Raw genomic sequence first — 27,246 nt, 5'->3', positions numbered from 1 at the left:
TCAGTCTGAAGTAGTGCATCACGGGATACTACAGTGATTGTGGACACAGTAAATGGTTAACCTGACTGGATAGCGGTCCGCGGTGACGTCACAGGCTGGTCTGCGCTGCTGTGGGCCGGAGACAATTTGTTCAGGAGGATTGAAGACACCAAACTAGTCCTCTACCACTCTTTACAGCTGATCGCCGCCGGAGAAACATCCTTACTAACATGGGAAACTGTCAAGTAAGTAGCCTGCCGTTGTTTTGTTTAGTTTTGTGCGCTACAGCGTTGCGCATAGAAATAAAAAAAAAAACAAATCTTAAACACCAGCAGGTCTGGTTTCGCTCGAAGTGAAAGCGACAGTTTCAGGTTGATGAATGGGATTATTTTGATCCAGCCAATCAACAGGATTAACGGTGAATTCCAGGATTAATATCCAATCAGGAATATTGTAATTATGGCTCAGTATGAATATTGTAAGAAGCAGAGCCTCCGTTCGCCGTCAGGTCGTGCGCACATCACGCAAATCTCGACAAACCTGCATTATTTTGACCGGTGTTGAGAGTTATGGTGTCAGATTGATAATATTTGGTGTTTCTTTAAATGAACGTCGTGAATGACACGGTGTGACAGACAGCAGTGTCTGGGTTTACGCAGAGGAAAGGAGCCACTCCCCTGCGGAATTCATCACAGCTCCGTTAGATGTGTGGAGATGAATGAGCAGGACTCTGTGTGGGTTAATGTTACGCAACAAGAACTGAGTGGGGTCCATGGGTGCAAACATGGGGGAGGGTGTCCACCATTTCTGTCAGATTTATGCTTTTTTGGTACCTTTTTGTTCATTTCTTTACTGTTTTGTCTCGCTGAGAACTTTATTTACACCAACTGACCGTGAAAAAGGCTTTTAATAACCAAGAAGAGATTTATTTTTTTTTGTTTTTACTTTATAAATAGAGTTGTCAACTATTAAATTAACAGCCAACCATTCTAATAATTAATTAATCGTTTTGAGCATTTTTCTTTTTAAGGAAAAATGTCCAAAGTCTCTGATTTCAGTTTCCCAAATGTGGATATTTTCTTGTTTCTTTACTCCTCTAGGTCAGTAAACTGAATATCTTTGGGTTGTGGACAAAAAAAAGACATTTTAGGACGTCATCTTGGGCTTTGGGAAGTCCTGATCAACACTTTTCATCACTTTCTGACATTTTATTGACCAAACAACTAATCAATTAATCGAGAAAATGAGCGATAGATTAATAATAAAAGTAATTGTTAGTTTATTAGTTTCTTTTTCATTGGAAATATGTAAATAAAAACAATCAGTCGTACTAGTTCAAATGAAAAATAAATAAGTTTAATAAGGTCCAAAATAGCTAACATAATGATGTCAGCTAGTTTTCACAAGTTAAAAAAAAATTCAGCAATAACCCACTGCTTAAAAAGTGCATGTAAAAGACAGAAGAATGATTAAGCAGTTGCTATAATTGCAAGTGCTTTACAATTCCCAAATAACTTTAAGATGTTTTTATCCAAAATATGAATAAAATTGGTGTTCAAACACAGTGAAGTAATTATATAACAAAATATGCAGGTCCATTGAGTTCTGAAGCTTTTTTGAGTGATTGAAGATGATGTGAAGATGTACACAAGAGTCAAACAGTTATTGTACATAGGTGAGTGAAGCTTGTGCTGCTGTGGACAGGATCTGCAGCAAAACGTATTTTAGCGAACTAAAAAAGGATTTATAATATTTTCATTGCTTTACCTTGCCGTCAGACAGCATTTTCTGACAGGAAACCGCCCTTAAATAAGCCAAATATCTCTCTCTCTCTCCAAACTAACCAAACTCCATAAGCAAAATCACTAATTTTACCTCACAGAACAGAGGAGTTGTTGGTCTACTGCCGCCTGGATTGGATAGTTTGTTTAGGTTATTGTGTGATGCCTGTGTTTCAAAACATGAGTTCAGATGCATCAAAGCCACACAATAACACAAACTAACTAGCAGATCGAGGCAGCAGTAGACAAACAAATGCCGTGTTCTTGGTTGTTTGGTTGGTTTGGAGACAGCAGTATTTGGCTTATATAATGATGTTTCCCATCAGAAAAGGATGTCTTACAGCAAAGTAGAGCAGTGAATATTCTAAATATAGAGTACATTTAAACAGATATTGATTTTTTAGGTGATAGAGTTTGCTGCTGACCCTGTCCACAGCAGCTCACTGCTTAGCGTCCTACACTAAAAGCTAAGCTAAAAGGGCGTGCTGACTAGAAGTACCTCATCCAACAACACTTAAAAAAAAAAAATCAAATTATCTTTATTGCTGGGGATGAGATAGCGCCACTGTGGCGACTCTCAGACCCCTGTTGGCCCCTGGACCACCCTTTGGTTACTGCAAGTTCTACACGTGGCCCCCACCAAGTTTGTTTAAAGTCTTGTGACCCTGAATTCCTCAACCAAAGCATTGTGTCATCGCCCTCCCCTCCCCCGCCTGCCAGCTGCTCCTGCATCGCTGTCACGACTTCCTCTGAACTTCATTTACTGAAACAATCAGTTTAATGTAAACAGAAAGCTGCTTTTAGCTTCATCTAAGTAAATGACCTCTTTTATTCTTTCAGCCCACCGTCGTGCCCTATGACGATTTTGATGTCTTGGCTGACATCAAGGCCATCCGCAAAGCCTGCAAAGGGTTCGGTGAGTTAGCAATACTGAATGGATATTTTTTGTTTTGTTTAATTAAGTATTAAAAGTACCTTGTTTATCAATATATTGCATCTGTTTTTTCTGTTCAGGAACTGACGAGCAGGCCATCATCGACATCCTGGCAAACCGCGCTTCATTTCAGCGTCAGGAAATTAAACAGGCCTATTTTGACAAGTATGATGATGTAAGTGTCATTTAGGAATACACAGAATAATTTATACATCTCCTTTATTGTATAATTTTTACTGTAAGCATTTTAGGTATTATTCTCACAACAAATATGTTGAAAAATCCAAAATTCTCTTCTGTTTCTGCTCCTTCCTGTCTCTCTGTGATGTAGGAGCTGGTGGATGTGTTGAAGAGCGAGTTGTCAGGGAACTTCGAGAAGGCCATCCTCGCCATGCTGGACCCGCCCGTCATCTACGCCGTGAAGGAGCTGAGGAAGGCGATGAAGGGAGCGGGCACCGATGAAGACGTCCTGGTGGAGATCATCTGCACCGCCACCAACAATGTCAGTCACAGATTAAAAGCATCAAATCAAATCAACAGTTTATGTTCAGACGCTTTGATCGTTGGCATAAAAATATAAAAAAAATAATTTAACTATTCCAACTTTTTATTCATTGTTTCCCACAGGACATCGCCCTGTTTAAGGAATACTACTTTCAAGGTAAGATAATAAGCTAATTAAGCGTTTAAATTAAGAGTTGATTTGAAAAAATGAACTTTATTTTTAATTACTGTAGAGGACTGGAACGGCCAAAATAAAAAATAAAGAAATACATTACTAAATAAATAAAATAACCCTTTGTTCTTCTACTACCAAAATTCTTTCTTTTCATAATTATTCTTCCGCCACATTTTTTGATCTTCCGTGAATTCAACATACTTCAACTGATTCAAACCATTCCAATTCGAAACGTTCAACTGAATTAGGAAAGAGCGCTATGTCGTTTCAAAGCCGTAACATTCATACTTTCCCAGATATTCCAGTTTTTTTTCCGGACAGTTTTCCCAATGAAAATGAATTATGGAATCTTCAAAAATCAGAAAATTTCACCTTTCTTCAAACAGTAACAAGTGATTCATACTTTAAGGTAGAAACTCCATTCAAACTTTAAAAAATATTCACCGTTTTCTGAAACTTGGTTATAATGGAAGTCAATGAGAAAGTCCTTCAAACTCACTCAACTTCACATTAATAAAATGTAAAATTAGATTGCTGAGTAGATAAATAGGGAAATTAATACAGATGTAAATAAATAAATACATACAAAAATTAAAACAAAAATATTTATTTATGTGACACTTTATTTATATAATTAATGGCATATTAATTAATTAATTTAATCATTGAAGAGTTTAATTGTTTTATTTTGGCAATTTCAGTCCTCCATATGTTGCTGCAAACAAATTATAATAATAATAATGATAATAGTAGTAAACTTAATTTAGCGGCACCTTTCAAAGCAAAGTTACATGGTTGAACCAGGATGAAAATATCTTGATTAGAAAAACATTTGAGTCCAGTCATCCATCTCATGTGACATAAAAATCAGATTGTGCTGCTGAACCTCCAACCCACTAACTTTGATTAATGTCACTGTTTCCCTTCCTCATATTATGAAGCCTGGAGGAAGTGGCTGATGTTGACTCATGTTGACCTGCACCAGTTACAGTATCATTTCTATCTTTTTTAGTCATGTAAAGTACAGTCACACTTTGTTTAGTTAAGGCCCATCCTGCTGTAACTTCCTGTTCACTACGAGAGCAGAGCTGATAGTTGATTATATTTACCAACATCTTCTGGCTTCCTTCGTTACTCGAGGAATTCTTGGCCAGCTTACGTTCACATCTTATATTTTCCTCATTAAGCTTTATTTCTCACACTCGTCTTCTCTTAAACGTGTAGAAGAAACTGTCTGTGTTTTTTTTTACAAATATTACATTTAGCACACTGGGATTCAATAGGAATGTGTACTGATAACTAACGTATGTATTTATGGTATTAAATCATTTATAAATGCCTGACAGTCCTCCTCCAGCATGCTTTACTTACTTTGTCTCACCAAAAAACAATAATAATTGGTTTATTAGCCACATGCTGCAAAATTTTCTGAAAATACCAGCTTTTCCAGAATGTCCAAATATTGAGCTTCATGTCCTGACAGAATTTCATGTGTCATTTTTGGATGGCAGGATGGTAAAACATTTGAATGTATCTTAAAACATATATATATATTGCATTTGCACAACTCTATACTTTTGTGCATCCAGTTTCCTTGTTATTGTGCTAATTCATGTTTACAGTACCCAGGTAACCCTTGTTTACGGGATCTCATTGTTTTCTGTTTTGTAATCACTATCATTGAAGTCGGTGTCCTTTCATTTTCTCACAGTTTCACCGCTGCTTCCAGTAAAACCTTCAAAGGCTGCCTGCAGCCTTTATTGAAAATGTGTTTAGCTCACTGCATAGTTGTGCACCTACACACACAGTGAGGGCAGAGGAACAATTGAATTTAGTTGCAGAACAATTTTTGAGATTTCCAGACTCGAAATTCTTAGTCATACAGACAGGAATCCATCACTGAGGTATTAAACTAAAACACACTGCAGTCACTAGTCTGATGTTTTTTAGAAGAAAATGTGTCATATTTGAAAATGTTAGGTAATTATAAACTTTAATTAACAGGCAGGCAAAAATTGAAAACAGAATGTAGATGATTATAACTGATGGACTTCTCCTGTAAATACTGAGACCTAAAATAAACAGTATGACTTACCTTTTTTATTTAATCTTTTTTTGTTTGTTTGTTTATTCTGTGTCTCTCTTTCAGTGCATGAACGTGATCTTGAAGCCGACATCGAGGGAGATACAAGCGGGGACGTAAGAAACCTGCTCACAGCTCTTCTGCAGGTTCGTCTTCTTGTGTTTCTACTCCACTTGAGTAACTAAATTCCTCCCTGCTGCAGTAAGACTGAAATCGAGCTCACTCTCCCTGGGCCCAATCATGCCCCACACACACATGCGCGCACGCCTACACACACACACACACACACACACACACACACACACACTCTGGCAAATTTCCAGACACCCTCTCATTAGTAAAACGGAGGCCAGATATAGTTGCCTCAGTCAGACAGAAAGGCCTCACCGCACAGCAGAAGTCATTTTACTCTTCTTCTTCTTTCAGGGCAACAGAGACGAGAGTTTCGATGTGGACGAGGAACTGGCTGAACAAGACGCTACCAGCCTGTTTGAGGTGCTTTTTCAGTGTTTAATACATATTTATAAGAATCTCACAGCAGATTCATTAATGCTGAACAGCACTGATATTTGTTGCAGGCTGGTGAGGGTCGTTTTGGGACTGATGAGTCCACTTTCAGCTACATCCTGGCCGCCAGAAACTACCTGCAGCTCCAGGCCACCTTCAAGATATACGAGCAGGTGGGTTTCAGTGTCACACTGTTCATAGCTGCAGTCATATTGCATATCAGTTCATATGACCTGACATTTCATCTTCAGCCAGCACACAAGTTAATCAGGGTGGGTTTCTGACTCTATTACCCGTTGAATCAGAGATGAGCAAAAACGAGGTTCAATATGATTAAATCCAGGTTTAAAATTAAGCTGACCTCTGTTGACCAATCTCTTTTAAGAAAATCCTAATTTATTGATGTAAACCAAAATTAAATTAAGTTTAATTAAAACATGGAGAAGATTGCTTAAATAAATTTGCAAGTATAAAAGACACTGTTTGCTAGTTAGCTAAAGACTTCTGAAAGTGTGTCATTGTTTGCTATTTAGTTCAAAAGTTTACAAAATGTCACATTATTTGCTAGCTAGCTAACGCTAAAAGTTAACACAACAATACATTACTTGCTATTTAGTTAAAAAGATAAAATGTTACATTACTTGCTAGCTAGCTAAAGTTATGTAGCCTATTCATGATAGCTTGGCAGAGAAGCTCTAATTTCTCCTCCTCTGAGAAAAACTTGTTGACCGAATTAGTGGAGCAACATGGTCAAATAATGAAAGTTAACAACAAAGTTAACAAAAGCTAAAAAACAAAACATTGCATTGGTTGGTAGCTAGCTAGAAAGCTACTTAGCCTACTTACCCTGCTCATGATGGTTTATCAGAGAAGCTCTAATTTCTCCTCCTTTGAGAAAAACTTGTGCTAAATTAACAGAGAATTATAGCCAAATAATAGAAGATCATAAAACAGACAAACAGAGACTGCCTGGCAGAAACAGGCAAACTGTTTTAACGGATCAACTGGAAACTTCACAAAACTTATTTGGGTTGAGTCGTTCCTTCACTTTCTTAATTTCCTGAACTGTACTCTCCTGGGACTTTAAAATGTCCTGAACTTCCTTAATTATACTTCCTTCAAACATAAATCACTAGTCACAGTATCAAATACTTTTGGGGAGATTAGGAGGAAATTATTGTCCTGGAAAATGAAACCTTATATTGCCAGTTCTTTGATTCAACCAGTCATTTTCTCTCCATCCAGCTCTCTGGAACTGAAATCCTGGATGCCATCGAGAACGAGACGTCTGGGACACTGCAAAAATGCTACAAAGCTCTTGGTAAGCATGAAATGCAAAGTGATGAATTTTAAAATACAGTGTACTTGAATTAATGTACACTTTGTCATGTAGAAATTATCCTGAAAGTAAGAAAACACATAGAGAATAAAGATTAGTCACATTGTGTCGCATTAAAATTGAGAAAAACCACAAAATCCTAAGGTTAGAAAACTGAATGTCCTCATTTGGGATCTGAGTTTTGTTTATCTCATCGTGGAATAACACTGCATGTGTGTTTACGATGCCAGAGGTTAATGAAAGAGTTCAATTAACAGACTGTATGGAACATATTAACTTTTATGAGGGAAAAGGAGCTGATGTCAGTGGATTTTAATGAAAGTCTGTCTCTCCTCCCCGTAGTGAGAGTTGCTAAGAACCCTCAGCTCTACTTTGCCAGACGTCTGAACAAAGCGATGAAAGGCGCGGGCACCGATGAAGACACCCTGATCCGCATCATCGTGTGTCGCTCTGAGGTAATGCCACGAAAAGATCAACGGGTTCAGTCCCATTTGAGGCAACCAAAATCCATGTTTTCTGCAAAATGAATACCTAATTTATTGCTGGGAGAAATCGGGTTACGCACTCGCACTGCAGTAACCTGGTTACTATAAAATCTGGTCTTATTTTGAAACTTTGACATAACTTATTTTAAGTTTAATAGTGAAGCAAGACACTGCCTCGTGGCTTTTTAAAAATGTGTTGTTATGGGAATATTTTAAATAGCAAATCAGATTTTTTATAGCATTAATGTGTGTGAATTTGACAGTATTTAGGTGTGGAGAATAAAGCTACTTTCTGTTTCGGTTTAAGTCTGTAAATGTAATAATAATCTGTCTTTGTATACTGCTACACTATTTGTCACAGCAGTATTTCCATGTCTGAAGTCTTGGTTACACATGTAAATGAAGAAATCTCTGGATTACAAAAAAAGTCCTGATTGTCTTACAGTACACAGGACTTTATTTTATTGCTTTTCATAAATTGTTTGCACAGCAAAAACACACAGTTGCAGCACTGCAGTGCTTAGCATGAAAAGATGCATAAAAAGATACAATTAAGTTATATATCATAATAATGAAAGGAGAATAGAAAAAATATCTTAAGGTGCATTTCTATTGCAGCTTCCAAACATTAAATTAGAACAATATAGCAGCCCACGGCTGCCATGAACATAATCAACACACTTTCTTTTGGTTAGTACTCAGTATTTAATGATCCACAATGGTTCAGATGGTCCAGTGCTTTTTTTTGATGGTGTATTGAGAGCTGCTGCAGAGCTGAACTGCTGAATTCAAAACCCTAAAGAAACATCTTCCCATAAACGAACAGGCCTTTGCAAAAACATCAGTAGGGAATAAACTAATTTATCAAATAAACCAAAACCTGTAGTGACTAATTCAAGCACACCTGCCTTCATGTAGAAGCTCCTGCTGCTGTGATGTCAGGTGACGCTGTGCAAAAACCACCACCAGGCGCTGCCAAACCTTTTTATGGTGTTTAAGATGGCTGTAATAGTTTCCATCCACCTGTTTTTTCTTGTCCATTTTCAATTTGAGCCTAAAAAAAACGGAGTGAAGACTGTGAACACTTTGAAACAAGTGCAATCATGTGCAATGGAAAAAAGATTCATACCCAGGGGGCACAGGTTTGTTTGTTTTTTTCAGAATGTTAGAAAAGGTTGTGATCCATAAATGATATCTAGGAGCTTCTAGGATCATAACCAGGTCAGCAAGCTACTGCAGACCTACAGGATGAGTCCAAACAATGCAGCCCTTCCTGTGAAATAGTGTTTTTGGTGTCAGAGCAGATTTAACTAATACCAGCCCCGTAACAAATGTTAAAGTTTATTAAAAAAAAAAATCAAAAAAAATCAGTGTTGTTTATATTGTAAATTAGCAGATTTCCATCCAAACATCACAGTTTGAAGGTTTAAGTCAAAGCAAACTTAGTTAAACTTATCTGGGAGCTGAAATGTTAAAACCGCCAAATTAATACGCTGTCACTTATCTGTGCAGATCATCGTCTCTGTTTTTTATGAAAAATGGCTTGTAACGTTCCTCAAACTAAAGGGTTACTTTGTTTTTTTAAAACCTCAAAGTAGGCCAACAAAAGCGTCTTGTTTTTGCCACTGACAGACTCAGATTGCTGCCCCAAGTGTCTTCCTTTTATTAAAAGATCCTTGTAAGATCCTTGTCATTTAACCAACGCTATATCGCTCCGTTCAAGGCAACCAGAGTCCGTTGACAAAAACAGTAACAGTTTTGTAACTTTTTAAGACAACAAAATTCAAACAACAACAGAAACAAACTTGCAGATCGAGAAAGATGCATGAAACAAACATAAATGTCATATATCCATCATGTTTTCTATGATGGTTCTATAAAACCTGACTGGAACATTAGCACCACCTACTGGTCATCTCAAGTCACCTCCTAATATTTGCACAACTGGTGGAACGTGCATAAATTAGCATTTTCTTAATATATTTTATGAAAATTCAGCTAAAATGTGTGTTACATTTGGATAGAAACCTAGCTGTTGACACATCGGGCCTCGTGCAGGAAGATTTTTGTGTTCTAATCTTAAATTTCTCTCATTTTTTTTTTCACACAGGAGGCTCATATGAACATGCGATGTCAGATTTAGCGAATGCTTGTAACTTAAAGTAACTGTGTAAACGATCAGCCGGTATATATTTGAGTGCGCATACAGGAGGCTTGTAAATTAGCATAATTAACGCCCCAGTAACACCATATAAGGCTACACGGTGGTGTCAGGAAGTGTTCATTCATGAAAATGGAGTTTGATGTCTTGCTTTCAGAGATCCATAATGGAAAGTCTATAATCTTCAGAGCATTAGCAGTGAAATTAAGAGACCTGCTAAAGCAAAGAACAGGAAAAACAAGTTATTTTAATGTTACCTGAGGTTCGGACTGTGATTGGAATAAAAACATGTCTCGATATGAACACGGCTTCAAAGGAAAAAAAAGCCTGGTCACAGGAAGGTGATAAATAATGACAACATAACAGCAGACTGACTGTACGTGACTCCTATGACAGGTCACAAATTGCATTCGTATTGAAATTTCAAAGTTCTCCTAAATCACTCGAACACACCAGAATAAATCTATTTGTAGGAGCGGTTCTTGCATGAGGCCCACTGACTTTTAAGAAACCAGATTACTGCCAGCTGTAAAAACCTCTTGTAGAAATGGACTGAGGTGCATTAATTTGTTTCCCCCTGTTGTCGACAGTATGATTTGGAGACCATCAAAGACATGTATCTGGAGAAGTACGACGTGTCTCTGAAGGACGCCCTGAGGGACGAGTGCAGCGGTGACTTTAAACGCCTCCTCTTGGCCATCTGCCACTGAAACCCTTGAGAGCGGAGCGGGGCGGACGACGGAGGCAGCAGAGTATGTTTATACTGACGGAGGGCGCTGCTGGTTTCTGTCTAACAAACTAATACTACTCAGTCCCTCCATGTGACAGTATGTAGGCAGCAGGAGGGTGGAAGTGATCAAATAAATCACCTGGCTCATGTCTTTTTTAAACTTTTTTCCAAAACATAAATTAAGAACTTTGCATCGAACTGGATTTAAGCTGCGGCTTCTGTCAGTTACTGCCCATTTCTTAGTCGATTTGTAGCTCAAATTCTTCACAAATTTACCAGCATTTGCACAGTGTTGAGTCTGTTTCAGTCACTGTAAACAAGCACCAAGATTTTTACATTTCCAGGAGCCAGCTGATGCAATTTGATCAGGTGGTTTGAGGCCTTGTAGGATAATCAGATTGTAGACATTAGACATTTCTGTGCACTGGGGGAAAACGTCTTTCTGCTGCTGCATTTACTGTAGAAGTATTACACTGTTATAGATCAAATAATCCTTTATTTACGTTTTATTTTTCTCCCAGGGCCGTTACCTTTCACCCTCTGTGCTTCAAACTCAGTGGCTGTTCTCCTTCACTGCTGTAACGACTAATGCAATCAGTCCACATGGCTTGAAGTTTGTCCTTTAAATGAAGAAATGTGAAAGTCTGCAACAAAGGAATATTAGTTTGTATTATGAGGGATATGCAATGTTCTGATTCACAGATGAGAATATATATTTTATCATTTGCCTATTGAAAGAAGCTATATTGATTTTCAATATGTTGCATTTTTATCCTTTAAAAAGACTCCAAATCCAAATTACACCTCACTTTGTTATACGTTTTTTTATATTTTATGACTAACACAGTAGAGAGTTTAATATATAATATTATTAAGTTGTCTGTTTTAGGTAGGACAGAGGGTATATAAGAAGAAACCTGTAACATCTGCACAGTCTGATGTCTCTGTTGTTTGTGTGTCTCTATAAGGCAGCTGAGATTTGTTAAAGTGACCACTATTATGTGCAACAAGCTGAGTAGATCCATTAGAACATTAGATTATTACAACATCAACCAGGACATCAGTGGACTTTTGGACACCGTGCGACTAGTGTTTGTTTCTCTATAGCCAAAGAATGTTAGTGTCACTGCAAATAAAGTTCCCTGTAACATCATCATGTGTGGTTTTATTTCACTTCTGATGGTCCACTAATGCATGGTGATAAAACTACACACAGCTGCACACAGACAATCAGAAACCTGGAAGCAGCAGTGAAGAGTAACTAAGTACATTTTCTCAAATACAGTATTTAAGCATAATAGTTTAAAGGACCAGTGTGTAATAATTACAGGAATTTATGTACATAAATGAGATATATTATATATAAGTATGTTATTTATTATTATCAATCAACGTAAACTCATAATCTATATGTTTAGAAATAGCCATTTATAGTTACATACTGTCGGGTCGACTCACGGAGATCGTCATCCTGCGCCGTCTACGGCAGCGCAGAGCGGACAAACTGCACTAACAGTGAGTCTTGGGAAGCCCATGGCGACCTTACGTAGACGCCGCAGCGTAAACACGGAAGTAGACGGGGAGGATAGACGCGGGTGATTGCTGGCAGATCATTTAGCGTTGTGAACCTTGACTGGCACAGTTTTGACAAATGGAGGATCATACATACACTGTACCAGAACAAAAAGCAGCGGACAGTGAATCCCCGTCATCCAAGAAGCGGAGACGCGAAGAAAGTAAACGCAAGCATGACAGGAAACGGCAAAAACACGAACCAACATCGGCATAGCGTTTACATGATGGAAACCGCTGACAAACGTTTTTCCAGTGACTCCGAGGTTGCCTGTTTTCAGCTGGACAGGTAATTCATCCTACACACATAATTGTAGTTTGTTGTGAGATAGCTTTCGCTCGCCATTTTGTCCGCTGACGGCCACCGTACTCTTGGTGAGAGAGGGGCGGTGTCGGGGTAAATCCTCTTAGTTGCAATCTAAGGTTTGAACGCTAGATGCCACTGGAAATCACACACTTCTCCTTTAATTTATTACATATGTTGCTTTGTACATCTATTAAACTACATTTTAGAGGACAATATTGTACTTTTTTGTCACTAAATAATAAATTTAAAAAAATGTGATTTATTATTACAGGTTAAAGGAACAATCTGCATAATTTTTCACCCCCAAAAAATATGTATGGACTCATATTACGTAATCCCTTTCAATCATCACTTATGATCCACTAGAAGTGTGTGATGGTGGCTGTATCTGCACAGACTCTGCACTCTGCCTGTATCTCCTTATTTTTTCTCATTATTTTGCTGTTTTCGATACGTTTCATCCAGAACGTCAGTATACACAGATTCATTTATCAATGATTATAATCTAATAATATAACATATGGTATATTATTCAGAGATGGGCCACCTGGTCTAATGAGCTGTTTCACTTTTGTTACTTGAAGTATATTTTGGTGCTAATACTTTGGTCATATATGACTTATTTAATTGACCAGTGTGTGGGATTTAGTGTCATCTAGTGGTGAGTTTGCAGATTGCAGAAACCTCTTGTGACTATGCCCCTGAGAATCTACAGTGGCTGCAAAACTCACACAAAATGCGCATAGAGCCAGTGATTGGTTTGTCTGTTCTGAGCTACTATAGATTACGGCGTCTCAACATGGCGACCTCCATGGAGGAGGACCTGCACCTTCTATTGTTATAAATGGCTCATTCTAAAGTAAGGAAACCACAACAATTCTTATTTTCAGGTGATTATACACTGATGAAAACATACTTACAATACAAAATACAATATTGTTCTGTGTTTCTGCAGTATTCTGCCAGTAGATCTCTGCAAATCTTATACAGCAGACATGTAAAATATGAATGCAGAAACTGAACTGCTTTTCTTAATACTTCTTCAATCGCTGCTGTTCCGTTTTTAGACAATTAGGGGACAATTTTTGTGAAGTTAATATTCATAACAGCTACCACAGAATTATTCATGCATAATTATGCAGCTGACTGTAGAGTTGTCACTGTGACGACCCCTGTGACTCTGATTGATGTTCCTCTGGTTGTTCCTGCTTTCTTACTGTTCCTCTGCAGGAGGCGGGCAGAGTCGCAGACGTATGTCTGGAGAATGAGGCCCACCTGATTCAACTCTCCAGATTGTGTCTGTTAGTCTGTTCAGAGGGCTGGATGTGTCAGTTCTGGTCTCTCTCCACCTGACAATTTTTAATATTATAATTAACAGATATTGTATCACTTTAAACATGTGGTATCGAAAAAGTATCAATAATTTGATACTTTGTTTTCATGTTAACACATCAGCCACTTCCTATAGGAGGTCAGTAAGATTTCCATGACAACCTCATCCAACATGCAGTGGCTGTCCAAATAACTAAATCTGAATGAGAATGATCCTTGTATCACTTCAGTCTGTGAGAGGACACGCCCCCTTCAAGCCCGTCTTGCTGCCTTTAAGGACTGTCGGAAAAATGCAAATTTATAATTGAAGGTATTTATATCTAAACCCACAGAATGTGAAAGAAAAGTGAGATAACTGATATTTTAACTCCCCGCAGCTGCTGATAAATAGTAGCAGCTTTTTAGAAATTATAGAAGCCCATTTCTGCCAAATCCTATAGACAAATCCAGCGAAGTACCAGAAGTTAACAAGCTACCATTGCTGCGGTGGTGTCTCCTGACAGTATAAATGGATGTTTGCCATCATTAGACACTTACAGTTTTCTACTTTTACACTTTTAATGGAACATAACTTTTTAACAACAATGTTTGGAAGAACCAGTACAGTTCAGCTGCAATGAAAATAGTGTGAAAACAAAAAAAACAAAACAAAATGCAGAATACACAAACCTTCATCGAGCAATGGGCAGACCTAGGGGGAAAAACAGCCTGCCTTGTTTGCACTGCTTTAAACCAGTCACAAGCAGTGCTAAGCCCAGGATGGTGCTGCTGCAAAATAATGTTGAGGAGGAACTTGTGGTGGAGTTTTATGGCAGGTGGCAACCAGCTTTAAGGTGCATCACCGCCTCCTATTATGTTGCAGTGTGGACTCGAGTTTAACCTCGTCAACAAAACAAGACAACTAGATTCTTTTAACCAGTTCAGTTTCTTTCAAATCATGAATTATCTATTCTTTAGGCTCAGCTGTTCTATACGATGTTTTCTGACTTCCCTCTGTAGTGCTTCCTGTTCTCTTGAATACTTTTGGCATTGAAGAATTACATGTTGAACTGATTCTTCAGTTTGACAGTATTCACACAGACCTGACGGATGTTTATGGATGCACATTTAAGAGAATGATTAAGAAGGAAAATGACATCAACGTCTGTTTTAAATCATAATAGTATTTTGTGTGTGTGTGTCATTAGTTGATTGAAAATGGACATGATGATCAATGTTTTACTTATTTTTGAAAGCTAAATTTATTAAAACCCCACCCATCTTCATTGGTTTCCATAATGAAATTCAACTTTACGCCAAGACCTTTAAATTAATGAATTCCAAAAGTTATTGTTTATTTTACATTTTATTATGCTTAATTTTATTTTATTTTGTGCCTTTTTTGTTTTGTTTTTGTTGGTCTGTATCTCTTGTGCTGAGTTCACTGCATCCTGGAAGATAAGTCTTTGATATTTGCTTTTGTTATGTCTATACCTTACCAATAAAAAAAAGGGTATGTAACAGCATCAGACCGCATAAGAAAACACTGAGGGGAGAATTAAATCAACCTGGCAGCCTCAGAAAAAGTTTACGCGCGCGCTTTTTGGTCCTCGGCTGCAAAGTGGTCCACACACGTGAGAAGTCCGACATTCCGTGGAGCCCATGAACGCCGCGCACTGTTGCAGTCTCGTCAGTGCTGTGTGGCACCGCCCCTCTCAGACGTGCCTGTTGTAGTCTCGCATTTCTTCACTCGTCTCTGTTTATATTTTTGAAAAAAAACGGGACATTTTACACGAAGTGACACTTGAGCGGACATCAGCAGAGACGCAGGAACATCTCCGGCTCCGGTTTGACCCGCTGGGCTCCGCTCAAGGTACGTCGCTCTCTGTGTTTCTCTGCCTTTGTTGCTCCTTTTTCTCCCTTTTTGCTGGTAATTACAGTCATTAGCATCCATCTTGGTGGGAGCTAATTAAAACCACTGCAAGGAGAAATGGTTGGCCCTTCTTTAGCCTGCTAAACATCATGTCTTCGTGTGTTTTATAAGGTTTATAACTTCTGTCATGATACATATGCATTTTAACAATTAAAACACTGTAATATTGCTGCATTAATTTGGATAATTTATCAATAAGGATAAAGGTAATCGACCTGCCGACTTTGTCGTTAAATTATCGCACTTTATTAGTATTTTTAACCCATCTGCTGGCATTAAAGAATGTTAAATATCATCTTTAGGTTGTGGTAGATTATTTCCGTGAGAGTAATTCGCCTTTTTGCACGTTGTGTCAGGTCAGATCAATTAATCACTGCAGCACTCACTCATTAGTTGTGTTTAGCTGCTGCAGCCTGCACATGTTAAAGAGTCCATCATCATCTCCATGGAAACATGAGTAAAACAGTGATGTCCACTTCCTGCAACAAAGACATGACTGTGTTTTAATCAATTCTGACATTTTAAATGTTGCACCTGAATGCATCGCCTCTCGTTTACATAAATACTCTGCAGCTAAGAACCATATTAGGTAACAGCTTATAACGGCAGGGTGACAAAACACATGCTGAAGTAATGCTTAACTAATGCATGACTCATGATGATTTAATGCAGCATTATTAATGTATCATGAAGTCCTGTTGCTCACTATTAAGAAATAATAAAGTCACTCTGAGTTTATGTGATTAATTAAAGGGGCAGTCCATCCATTTTACACATGAATGTCTTCTGTCCTCTAAGAGTTGTCTCGGTTTTCAGGCTCTAGTCTCAAATTTTTAATAGTGGTGGCCTACATTATCTGGGAGTCTGAGGTTTGAAGGGGGGAGGGGGGTCTAATTAAAGACGCAGTTGATTTGCATTATGAGAAATGTGGCGTTATGTTTAATAATTAACAACAGGGATTTAAATCGAGAGTTTCCATTTCCATATATGTCTCGTCTAATATCACGATATCAATATTGTATCGATATGTTGCCCAGCCCTACCTGTGTTAGGCCAATATCAGGCTGATAATACTGGCCGACCTGTTTATCTGTCTGGCTCTGTATTTGATATTATTTTATCATATGATATTTGATTATTTTATATCATCTGGTCGAAGTCCACCTCATGTTCTCTCCATGCTGATTTCGTCATCCAAATGTCAACAAAAAATGCAAAAAAAAAAAGTGTGATTTGGCAGCATGGGGAACTATGAAGCCCACAAATTAATAAAATAATAATAATGAGATAAAGAAAAACTCACGCTCCAGCCTCTAGCTTGTAAATGTGACATAAACAGAACTGTTGGTTCTTGCAGCAACATGTAGATGTTGACCATCAGTTTGGTAAAATAGGTTTGTATTCCTATAAAAATAAGTATTATTCTGCTATAAATCACTGTAGGAAATAATTGCGAGTAACAGTCATTAATTGATGATCCACCAACCGTTACCTAATCACATAAACTCATACAGACGTGGTCATTTATCATCAGGCGTCCTGCATTAATTCATCAAATTGTGCATCATTAAAGTATGTGTTCTGTAGGTTTATTGTAAAGTGATGCAAAATAGTTTCTTTAACCATAATGTGTCACTGATTCTCGGAGTTTGTCATGTTTCAACAGAAACCCAAGTGCACACTTCAGACTCTGGTAAATTACAGGGTGCAGGTCTCCACACGCTGCAACCTCTGATGTTTGATCCCACTGAAGTTCTGCGGTAGAAACTGTCGGCCATGTTTACCTGCACAAACAGCTGTCTGGCGTATGTGATTTATACTGTGAGAATACACTTCATACCCAAATAAAAAAAATGTAGTGCTGTTTATCCATCTAGATTGTTTTGGTGTGAGTTGCAGAATTTTTGAGATATCAGCAGTAGAGATGTCTGCCTTGTCTTGAATGTAATGGGACTTGAGTTGCTCTAAGCAAAAAAAAACAAAAAAAAAACAGAAAAATTCAGCAGCAGTGTTTGTTTCCAAAAATCATGACCTGGTTACTCAAGATGATCCACAGACCTCGTTGTTTGTTTCTTGTATTTCTGGTGGATTCTACTGCAGAGAGAAAGTAGTTCCTTCATGAAAAAAAAATATCTTGTCAAAAATGTTCAAATGTATTGCAGAATAAATGTCAAGCATTACAGAGTTTAGCTGCAACTAATGATTAATCTGTCATTTTCTCAATTAAGCGATTAGCTGATTGTTCCATAAAATGTCGGAAAATAGTTAAAAATGTTGATCACTGTTTCTGAAAGCCTACAGTGACGTGCTCAGAGGTCTTGTTCTGTCCACAACGCAAAGAAATTCATTTTACTGTCATAGAGGAGTAACAGAACCAGAAAATATTCACATTCGAGAATCTGAAATCGGAGAATTTTTACATTTTTTCTTCTAAAATGAATTAAAGTGTTTAATCGATTATCAAAATAGTGTGCAGTTAATTGTACAGTTGATAGATAATCAGTTAATTGTCTAATCATTGCAGCTCTTTTAGAGATATTTACATTTTAGTCTGGAGGCACACAAATGGTCAATACCCTTCTCCTGATGTTGAATAACTCCTTTCTAGTGTTCCAAGTGAAGTCTGTCGAGTGAGATTTTTTGGGGGAAGCTTTTGGTCCATTGAGACATCTTTATCAAATAATTGACTAGAAAGAGAAAAACTAGAAAAGGAGACGCACATCTGATTCTGACTCACACGCATGGAAATATACCAACATCAACAGCAACATAAAAATCTGAAGCCTGATTCTGAAGTAAAATTAGGATGTAAGCACAAAAACTATCCCTCCCTGCTCATTCCTAATTAATGCTTAACTAATGTATGATTCATCATGTTCTAATGAATGTCTTAATGCGTCATATATCATGAACTCATGTGGCTCAGCCAGGATTAATAAATGATTAGGCCGCTATCAGTTTGGTCTCCTGTTATTAAGTTATTCAGTACAAAGGTGAAAACGCTCTACGCTGCAGTATTAAAATCACATAGATGCAGCGAGGATATTTTGTTAATCATTAATAAACAGTTCACCACGTTAACTGAAGGGCCATAAACAGGATCACGTCATGGAAAACTAACGCCGGAGAGAATAATTGAAGATTATAATATTCAACAGATGTTTTGTTCATTTAATTGGAGGAGATGAACATGCTGAATATAAATTCTGTTATAATAAAGAAAACACCTCAGTTCTTGTATTTATCAGTCTATTGTTCTTGTATTTAGTTATGCGTTAGTTAGCTGCTGTTAATTTATACACATGCATGAATTGATGCAGATATTCATGCATAAATTCATGCCAATTAAAGGGTAACTTAGGCATTTTTTCAGCCTGGACCTGATTCTCCCATGTTTTTGTATCTCAGTGACTAATGGGGACAACAGTTTTTGTAATTGGTCCGGTGTTGAGCGAGAGCGCTGCAGCCGTCAGCAGTAAAACAGGCTGAAATGTAATCCTTACGGGCAACAGGCAGTAGAACATTTACCGTGGTTTATTTGTGTAAATCTTCACTGTACTGTAGTACTCCCTTAATGTATGCAGAGTTGATCGTCATAATAATAATATTTCCACAGTTGGGAAACAACGCACACTCAGGGGCTCCGCTTTAGTGTTGAGAAACTGCAGCTTTTATTCACTGACAAACTCAAATCTAAACTGTACATTTACTGCCATACTGACAGCTTCACGGCTCGTCTTTCCCTCCGCTCAGCGTGCATTCACCGTCACTTTCTGCCACCGTGGACAGTAATTAGTCTCCCACCCACCCTCTAAAGTTACACACACGCTATGATACGCTACTCTGACCAATCGGTAGTCTGTGGTGTTTGTTAGCTGAACTTTATCTGCAGGACTAAACATGTAATACAATGCTCCAAAGGTAGAGCCGTTTTTTTTTTTACAGGGTAGTCCTTTAACTTTTTCCCCCAGACGCCATGTTTCTCAGCTCAGCTGCTCTGCCTTCTCCACCAGTACAGAGACTGACCTCTGCTGGTGCGTGCTGTCCGCTACAATACATCACTTCAATACATAATGCCTAATGGGCAACTGAACACACTCAAAGTACATCTACAAAGAGTGCTTGTTTTTGCCACTGACAGACTACAGAGTGTTATTATAAATGTCTGGCAACATGGAAAGCTTCCCCACAGAGTTTGACCTTTTGTTTAAGAGTAAGATACGTTTTGTTTAATCAGAAACAGCTGTTTTATTTCTCTTGCCAAAGCCACCAGGCTCCATTTACAGAAACACTTCATTCACATTCAGCAGAAAAACAAACTGAAACTCACTAAAACCATCTTGGCTCGTCTTTCCACGGCTCCAAAAATCATCAGCTCTGGTTTGGTCGAAATAAATACTTAATTCACTGCATTAGATGCGAAAATAGGCAGACATTCACGCAGCGAATTAAGGATTTATTCAGACCAAACCAGAGCTGGTAATTGTTGGAGCAGTGGAAAGACAAGCCAAGATATTTTTGCTGAGTTTTATTTTGTTTCTGTCAAGTTTGAGTGAATGATGATTAGAATTACAGTTCCTGTAAATGAAGTCTGAGGGCTTTGGGGAGAGCAAAAAAACGTTTGCGTCTGATGAATCAAAAAGGATCTTACTCCTTAAAAAAATGTCTATTTCTGTAGTGATCATTTCCATAATGTTGTCAGACACTTACAATAACCAATCTGAACCTGTCAGTGGCAAAAACAGACACTTGAGTGGACGTACTTTGGTTCACAATCACCCATAAGGATTACATTGCAGCCCCTTCACGGCCAATACCACACTTTTAGAAACACATGAGAAAACAGGGTCCAGGTTAAAAAATATTTAAGTTACCCTTTATATAATATTCAACAGATGTTTTGTTCTTTCAAATGCAGGAGGACATAAACACGCTGAATATAAATTGTGTCATTATAATGAAGGAAACACCTCAGTCCTTGCATTGATTAGTGTGTTGTTCATGTATTTAGATATGCATTAGTTAGCTGCTATTAATTCATATGCATCAAGTTTGACATGCATGAATGAAGCTGCTTTTCATGCAGAAATTCATGCACGAATTCATGCCAGTTAATGTAGCCTACTTAAAGCTTTTAGAGCCTTTTATTTAATTAAGAATCATCAAATGCATTGCAGTCTTCTGCTTTTATTAATCTTATTTTTGCATACAAGTATTTTACTGTAATTCCTGTTTGGCTGCTTCTGTGTATTTATGGTAAAATGTATCTTTGCGCATCAATCTCAGAAGATAAGAGGAAAAAAACAACAACTTTGATATCTTATGGATCAAGACTGGACGGTCCATCACAGTGACATAAGGGAGTGTTGCCTTTATTATTTTAATATCCAGTGACAGCAGTTCATGTAACATGATTGATTAAATCATGATGCAGTAATTCAAGCATTAAATAAATTCCTACATAAGTGTTACTCATGCATTAACGCACAATGAGTCATGTTTTAGTTTCACATTATGTTTCTCTGTGTCTCATAATTTCAGTGTAGGACCGTATCATTACGAGAACCATATTTCACAAAAGATCTCATAATTACGAGATCTTTTATCTCGTAATTATAAGATGCAGATCTCATGCCGTAATTACGAGATCTGGATCGTGTTGCTATGGTAACAGCTTGGGTCCAAGCTTGAAGGCTGCCAGCTGTTGACGGCAGACATTGCAACTGAAAAACACACACAGTATATGAAGTTAATGCTTCCCGTTTGAAAAAACAGGGTCTGTTGGAACTTGGGCTGGTGGACAGGCAAGTATCAAAGCAGAGAAGACGGGCGGTGACTGTTAACCACCGTCTCTCATTATTTTGAGAAAACTCTGTCATAATTATTACAAGATACGGATCTCGTAATTATGGAAGCCCATTTCTGCCAGTGTGATGAAAACAAAAAGATCCCGTACGTCATTATAATAAGAAACTTTCTCACTATAATGACTTAGTATCTCAAAATAATGACCTCCTCTCTCAAAAATAATGAGTAGCTTTCACAAAATAATGAGTTAGTATCACAAAATAACGAGAAGCTTTCTCAAAATAATAAGTTAGTATCTCAAAATAATGACCCGCTTTCTCAAAATAATGAGGTTGGCTTGGATATTATTTGGCCATAACTTGCTGAATCTTACCATCAGCTGTGGCGACGTGGACAATATTTCTTCAGCCTGATTAAAATCGTCTTAAATAGGCATTTCAACTTAACTGTTTACATGGAGCTAATTAAAATGACCCAATAAGATATGCATTAACACGCACCACAGCATCTAATCAGAATATAACTTTTTTGACATGTTCAAGCTCGCTGTGAAGCGTCTAATTTGTCAGAAGAAGGAGTCCTGAAAACAATATTTGCATTTCTGCTGCTCTTTCTATATAAGCAGCAGTCTCACACACCTCTCCTGCAATCTTTAGCAGCCACAGACCAGTTTTGTTTTGCTACTGCCATGTTTCTTTCTGAAAATAATTCACGTCACGTCACCTAATGTTAGCCTTACTTAATATATTTATTTCAACCAGAGAGAAATGATTAGATTAATCCGTTTAAATGGTTATTAGGAACTCATATTTTCCTATTAAACCGATTATATTTTATATTCTTATCATGCTGTTATTCTGCTTCTAAATGGAATATTACATTTTGCCATTAATACACAAACCTTTTTTTTTTATTTCCCCCCTTTCATTGATTGATTGAATGACATGTGAACTAAAAATCCAGTGTGTTACCAGTGGTTCAAATGTGCTATGTTGCAAAATGGCCAGTAAACCTTTTTTTTTGTCAATACAGAAACAAAAACTATGTTCACAACAACATTTCTGGAGATGTTGTGGATATAGTCGTATCACTATTAGCAGAGAATAAGCAGCAGAGAAGAATAACCCTCCTCTGTTCCTCCCTCAGGTTTGTAGAGATGTCGTCGGTGTGGCAGCAGGAGCCGTCAGGTTATTCCCCCTGCGTCGAGATCGACTCCAGCTCTGTGAGGTGCAAAGACAGACTCACCTCCCCGGCCTGGCTGAAGCAGGAGCAGGACGAACTCCGGATCATCAAGTGGGAGAACTTCCAGTCAGGAGCCTCAGCGGACGCTGTTCAGGACAACACGCCCAGCAGTGCCATGTCTGGTGAGAGCTCTTTCACACGCTGTCTGCTGCTTTTCTGTCATTACTTCTAAACTGGCATCATCTCTAAGTGTCAATAAGCCACTGTTACTGACATTTTTATAACTTGGTGCAACGAAAGAATGTATGGAACCACATTTCCACCAATTAGATGGGAAAAAGATGTTCTGAGTCATAATAATGAGGACAAATTGCAGGAGAGGTTTGAAGGTAGCAGACCTCCAGGCCAGAGCGCACATCCATGAGGCTGGAAAGGAGCCACGTGCAACTTCTTGTATCTTCAATTAGCAGCTTCACCTGACAAAATGCTCTCAAAAGCAAGCAAAATTTAATCAAGTAGCCCAAAGCTGTTTTACCCCACCCAGTGTAATCAAAAATTCCCCAACTGGGTGGAAACCTGATCAATATGGCCACACTGCACCGTCAGAAAAGTTTGTTCCTACAAAGAAAAACCTCTTGTCTTCCTCCAGCTGCCTCACATGCAGAAAGTTTGCCCCCGAGGGTGCTGCTGACCATCACAAAGCTCCAGTGCCTGCTGGAGAGCAAACAGGAGCGCATCGCTGCGCTGGAGAGGCAGGTGGAGGACCTGATGCAGGACCGCAAGTTCCTCAGGAGCCAGATTGAAAACCTCACGAGTAACCGCTCCATCCCAACCTTCGCATCGCCCAATCCACTACCTGAAGGTTTGTGTCTGAAGTGAAGCTGCAGACCGTGTTTTACTTTATTATATTTACACCAATTAGATGCTCTTACTCGTGTTGTTTGTGTCATTCATAAACAGTTCCTAAGTCCAGCAAAATGCAACAGTCAGAAAACAAATCTCGGAAGAGAGAACGAGCGTCCTGTAGTTCCTCTGACAGCAGCGACAGCGGCTCTGAGGCGACAGACTCATCTGAAGTTTCAGCGGCCTCGAGCGAACACAGACGGAAGAAACACCATAAAGACAAGAAAAGATCGAGGAAAGGGAAGGACTACAGCAGGAAGAGAGGTAAGAATCATGTCTGACCGTTTGTAAATCTTCTTCATTAATTCACTTCAATAACTGTGAAATAAAAAACACAAAAACTCCAAGTTAAGTTTTTTCATTGTCAGTTAATCTATTCATTATTTTCGATCAGTGTTTCCCAAAGCTCAAAGTGACGTCCTCAAAAGTTTTGTTTTGTCCACAACCCAAAGATATTCAGCTTATTTTCATAAAGAAAACAGAAAACATTCACGAAAAAAGAAGCTGGAATCAGAGAATTGTGGCTTTTTTTTTCTTTAAAAAAATATTTTTCAGAATTCAGAATGTTTAAGTAATACAAATAAAAAAATGTACTTGTTTTATTGAGCAGAATCAGTGAGAAAAGAGCATTGTCTTCACTTGGGAACTGTAAGAAATTTGAATATATGTAAGCCGATTTCTCCTAAAAGGTAGTCATTTTAAAGAAAAACTTTGTACATGTTTAACTATTATAGTTGCTTCACTGTTTATTTATCAGTTTGGTTATTTTATTTATTTTCTCCTTTTTTGTCTAGTTGTTTTTTTTGTCTTGTTTGGTTTAGTTTTCTTATTATACTTCTTCTTATTATTATTATTATTATTATTATCATCAGTGTTTAATTTTACTATATTTGTTATTGTTTATCAGAACTATACAATGCTGAGTATTATGTTTATAAAAATTGAATAATGGCGATAAACTTTAATTCTTGAAAATAAACTTCCTCAAAATAACGGCATAGTATCTCAAAATAATAAAACTGTTAAAAAAAAAACTATCTTTAAAATATTGTTTTAATTATCTTCAAATAATGACCTAGTACCTCAAAATAATGAGTGACTTTCCCAAAATAATGAGTTAGCATGTCAAAATAATAATCGTAATAGTAGTAGTAATGAGAAGCTTTCTCAAAATAATGAGTGAGTTCAGGGGTGTTTAATTGCAATATTTCCAGTCAGAATAATTTTATTCACCAGAGTTTACTAAATTAAAATGTAAGAAAGTTTAAGTTTGATACAAGCATTATGTGCAACAAGTTGAGAGTAAAAAGTATGAATAAGATAGGAACAGTAAAGTACAGTATGAGTTAAGAGTAAGAAGTATAAAACAAGTTAAGAGAAATAAGTACATTATAATGGTTCGGTCCATTGAAGAGTGCAGGCCACACAGAACCTTTCAGTGGGCCTGATCCTGCCCCCGGGTCACATTTTGCCCCAATCTGAGTTAGTATGTCAAAATAACAACATAGTGTCTCAAAATGATGTGAAACTTTATCAAAATAATGACTTAATTATCTCAAAATGATTATGTAGTATCTCAAAATAAGAAAAAAAACCTTAAATTTGTTACCAAAATAATAATGACAAAATATTGGCTTGATATTGAAGTCATTATTTTGAGAAAGGTTCTCGTTATAATGACTTGCAGCATCTTTATTTCATCCCATTGGTGGAAATGGGTTTCCACAGAAATAAGTTAAATATTGTGTAAGAAGAATAAAGTGTTTCAAATAAGATTAATAGCCACAGGACACACCGTTAATAGCACGTGTCTTTGTGATTCATTCCTCCAGCCACCGGCGTCCAGTACGTCATCCACCGCTACAAACAGGTCCTGTCAGCCTTCATCAAGAAGAAGAGCATGAGCGAAGCCTTCCGTCACCTGGGGATCGACCGGAACACCATCGCCAACACGGCGTCCATCGCCGAGCTCCACCTGGCCGGCAAAGACATGATCCCCTTGGTGGGCATGTTTCGCCAAGGAGAAGAGACTCTGGTCAGCTACGCCCAGAGGTGCACGCTGGTCATCGACAGCGACGCCGAACTGGCCAGGAAAATAGACCAGATGAAAGCCAACGGCGAGCTGCTGCCCATCTCAGGGAAAAGGCCGAGAGTGATGCATTCTCACCTGCAGCAGCTGGGGGGCGCCGCAGAGAGCATTTTGATAGGTTGATGATTATTTTTCTGCATGAAGAAGGGGTGCCTTCACAAATTTATGCTCTTCTGTTTGTTTTGCCCCAATCTGAACTGCTGGATTTCAGTGTTTTATGTAGCATTTTTTGCCTTTTTTTTAAAGTTGATTTACGTCTCAAGGGAAACAAAAATGTTAATTATTTTCAGTATATGCATTTCAGTATCCACATATACACATTTAGGATGTATATTTTGTACTGATAGCCATACAAATTTATTCACAGCTGCTTTCTCTAATGGAAGTAATGAATTTTTTTTATTATTTAAAGGGATAGTTCAGATTATTTGAAGTGGATTTCTATGAGATACAAGGTGATTGTCAGTGTATTAGGGCTGCAACTAATGATTTTCATTGTAGATTAATCTGTCATTTATTTCCTCAATTGATTAATTAGTTGTTTGGTAAATAAAATGACAGGAAAAGGTGAAAAAAATTTCAAGCAGCGTTTCCCAGAGGCCAAGATGACGTCCTGAGATGTCTTGTTTTGCCCACATCCCAAAGATATTCAGTTTACTGAAACAAATAAGTCGATTCTAATAGTTGGTGATTAATTTAATAATCAATCCATGGTTGATCCATCGTTGAAGCTCTACAGTGTATTTACCTACAGTAGATGCCGATGATGTCAACATGCCCCCAGTCTGGAGAGGAAGAGGCGTATCGGCAAGGAAGTTAAGAGATGATAAAAGCAACAAAAGTTATTTTAGCCACGTAATAAAAAAGACCAATTTAAAAAATCAGTATCACTTAATGTGTACGCTATGTGTGGAATATTTTCACTGCTTTACTTTGGTGTCTGACAGGAAACACTGTTCTTTAGGCCAAATATCGCTCTCTCTCTCCAAAGCAACCAGACTCTATGGCCAAAAGCAGTCATTTTACTTTAGTTGCTGGTCTTCCACGTCATTGATCGTTCAGTTTGTTTTTGTTGTTGTGTGACTGTTGTGTGTGTTTTATAAGGTTAGTTCAGATTCACCACAGTCACACTATAACACAAACTAACTGATCGAGGCAGCAGTAGACCAGCAACTTCCTTTTCTGCTTTTTGAGGCAAAAATACTGATTTCACGTATGAAGTTTGGTTGGTTTGGAGAGAACAATATTTGGCTTACATGACGCTGGTTTCCCATCAGAAAATGCTGTCAGCTGTCTGGAGGCAAAACAAAGTGATGAAAATATTCTGTGTACAGTGGACTCTCAAACTTTTTATGTAGACCTTTTTTTAAGGTGGCAAAAATACATTTCTCTGCTAACCAGCTTCCTACACCAGTGCTCCTGCTGCTTCTCCAAACTGGGTGCATGTTGGCCTCCATCGACTG

At 37.9% G+C, this 27,246-nt stretch overlaps 2 protein-coding genes across 3 annotated transcripts; both read left to right on the top strand.

The window, feature by feature from the left end:
* Nucleotides 1-66: 66 nt before the first annotated feature.
* On the top strand, nt 67-11,831 carry anxa13 (annexin A13). 2 transcript variants are annotated; one of them, XM_084747101.1, is made up of 12 exons: nt 67-224; nt 2,601-2,676; nt 2,775-2,869; nt 3,026-3,196; nt 3,322-3,355; nt 5,523-5,602; nt 5,883-5,951; nt 6,035-6,136; nt 7,209-7,284; nt 7,645-7,757; nt 10,539-10,700; nt 11,200-11,831. In XM_084747101.1, exons 1-11 carry the CDS (start codon nt 210-212, stop codon nt 10,656-10,658), a joined length of 951 nt encoding a protein of 316 aa, XP_084603227.1. In that variant the 5' UTR covers nt 67-209; the 3' UTR covers nt 10,659-10,700; nt 11,200-11,831. The 2 variants fall into 2 exon arrangements, with proteins under 2 accessions (XP_084603227.1, XP_084603226.1); XM_084747100.1 differs by having other exon boundaries at nt 68-224; nt 10,539-11,831.
* Nucleotides 11,832-15,578: 3,747 nt separating this feature from the next.
* On the top strand, nt 15,579-26,168 carry LOC146307754 (uncharacterized). Its single transcript, XM_084747276.1, has 5 exons — nt 15,579-15,741; nt 22,756-22,973; nt 23,441-23,653; nt 23,752-23,958; nt 25,527-26,168. Exons 2-5 carry the CDS (start codon nt 22,766-22,768, stop codon nt 25,904-25,906), a joined length of 1,008 nt encoding a protein of 335 aa, XP_084603402.1. The 5' UTR covers nt 15,579-15,741; nt 22,756-22,765; the 3' UTR covers nt 25,907-26,168.
* Nucleotides 26,169-27,246: the final 1,078 nt, after the last annotated feature.

The sequence above is a fragment of the Lutjanus erythropterus genome, chromosome 21 (assembly GCF_056507025.1).
Source record: "Lutjanus erythropterus isolate fLutEry1 chromosome 21, fLutEry1.hap2, whole genome shotgun sequence".
Lineage (NCBI taxonomy): Eukaryota > Metazoa > Chordata > Actinopteri > Lutjaniformes > Lutjanidae > Lutjanus > Lutjanus erythropterus.
Note: the sequence above shows the minus strand (reverse complement) of the source record. Positions and strands in the feature narration are given on the sequence as shown.

Coding starts and splice junctions, on each gene's coding strand:
- LOC146307754 (XM_084747276.1), top strand. CDS start 22,766: ATGTCGTCGGTGTGGCAGCAGGAGCCGTCAGGTTATTCCCCCTGCGTC. Junction 22,974..23,440: donor GCCCAGCAGTGCCATGTCTG/GTGAGAGCTCTT, acceptor GTCTTCCTCCAG/CTGCCTCACATGCAGAAAGT. Junction 23,959..25,526: donor GGACTACAGCAGGAAGAGAG/GTAAGAATCATG, acceptor TCATTCCTCCAG/CCACCGGCGTCCAGTACGTC.
- anxa13 (XM_084747101.1), top strand. Junction 2,677..2,774: donor CAAAGCCTGCAAAGGGTTCG/GTGAGTTAGCAA, acceptor TTTTCTGTTCAG/GAACTGACGAGCAGGCCATC. Junction 2,870..3,025: donor ATTTTGACAAGTATGATGAT/GTAAGTGTCATT, acceptor TCTGTGATGTAG/GAGCTGGTGGATGTGTTGAA.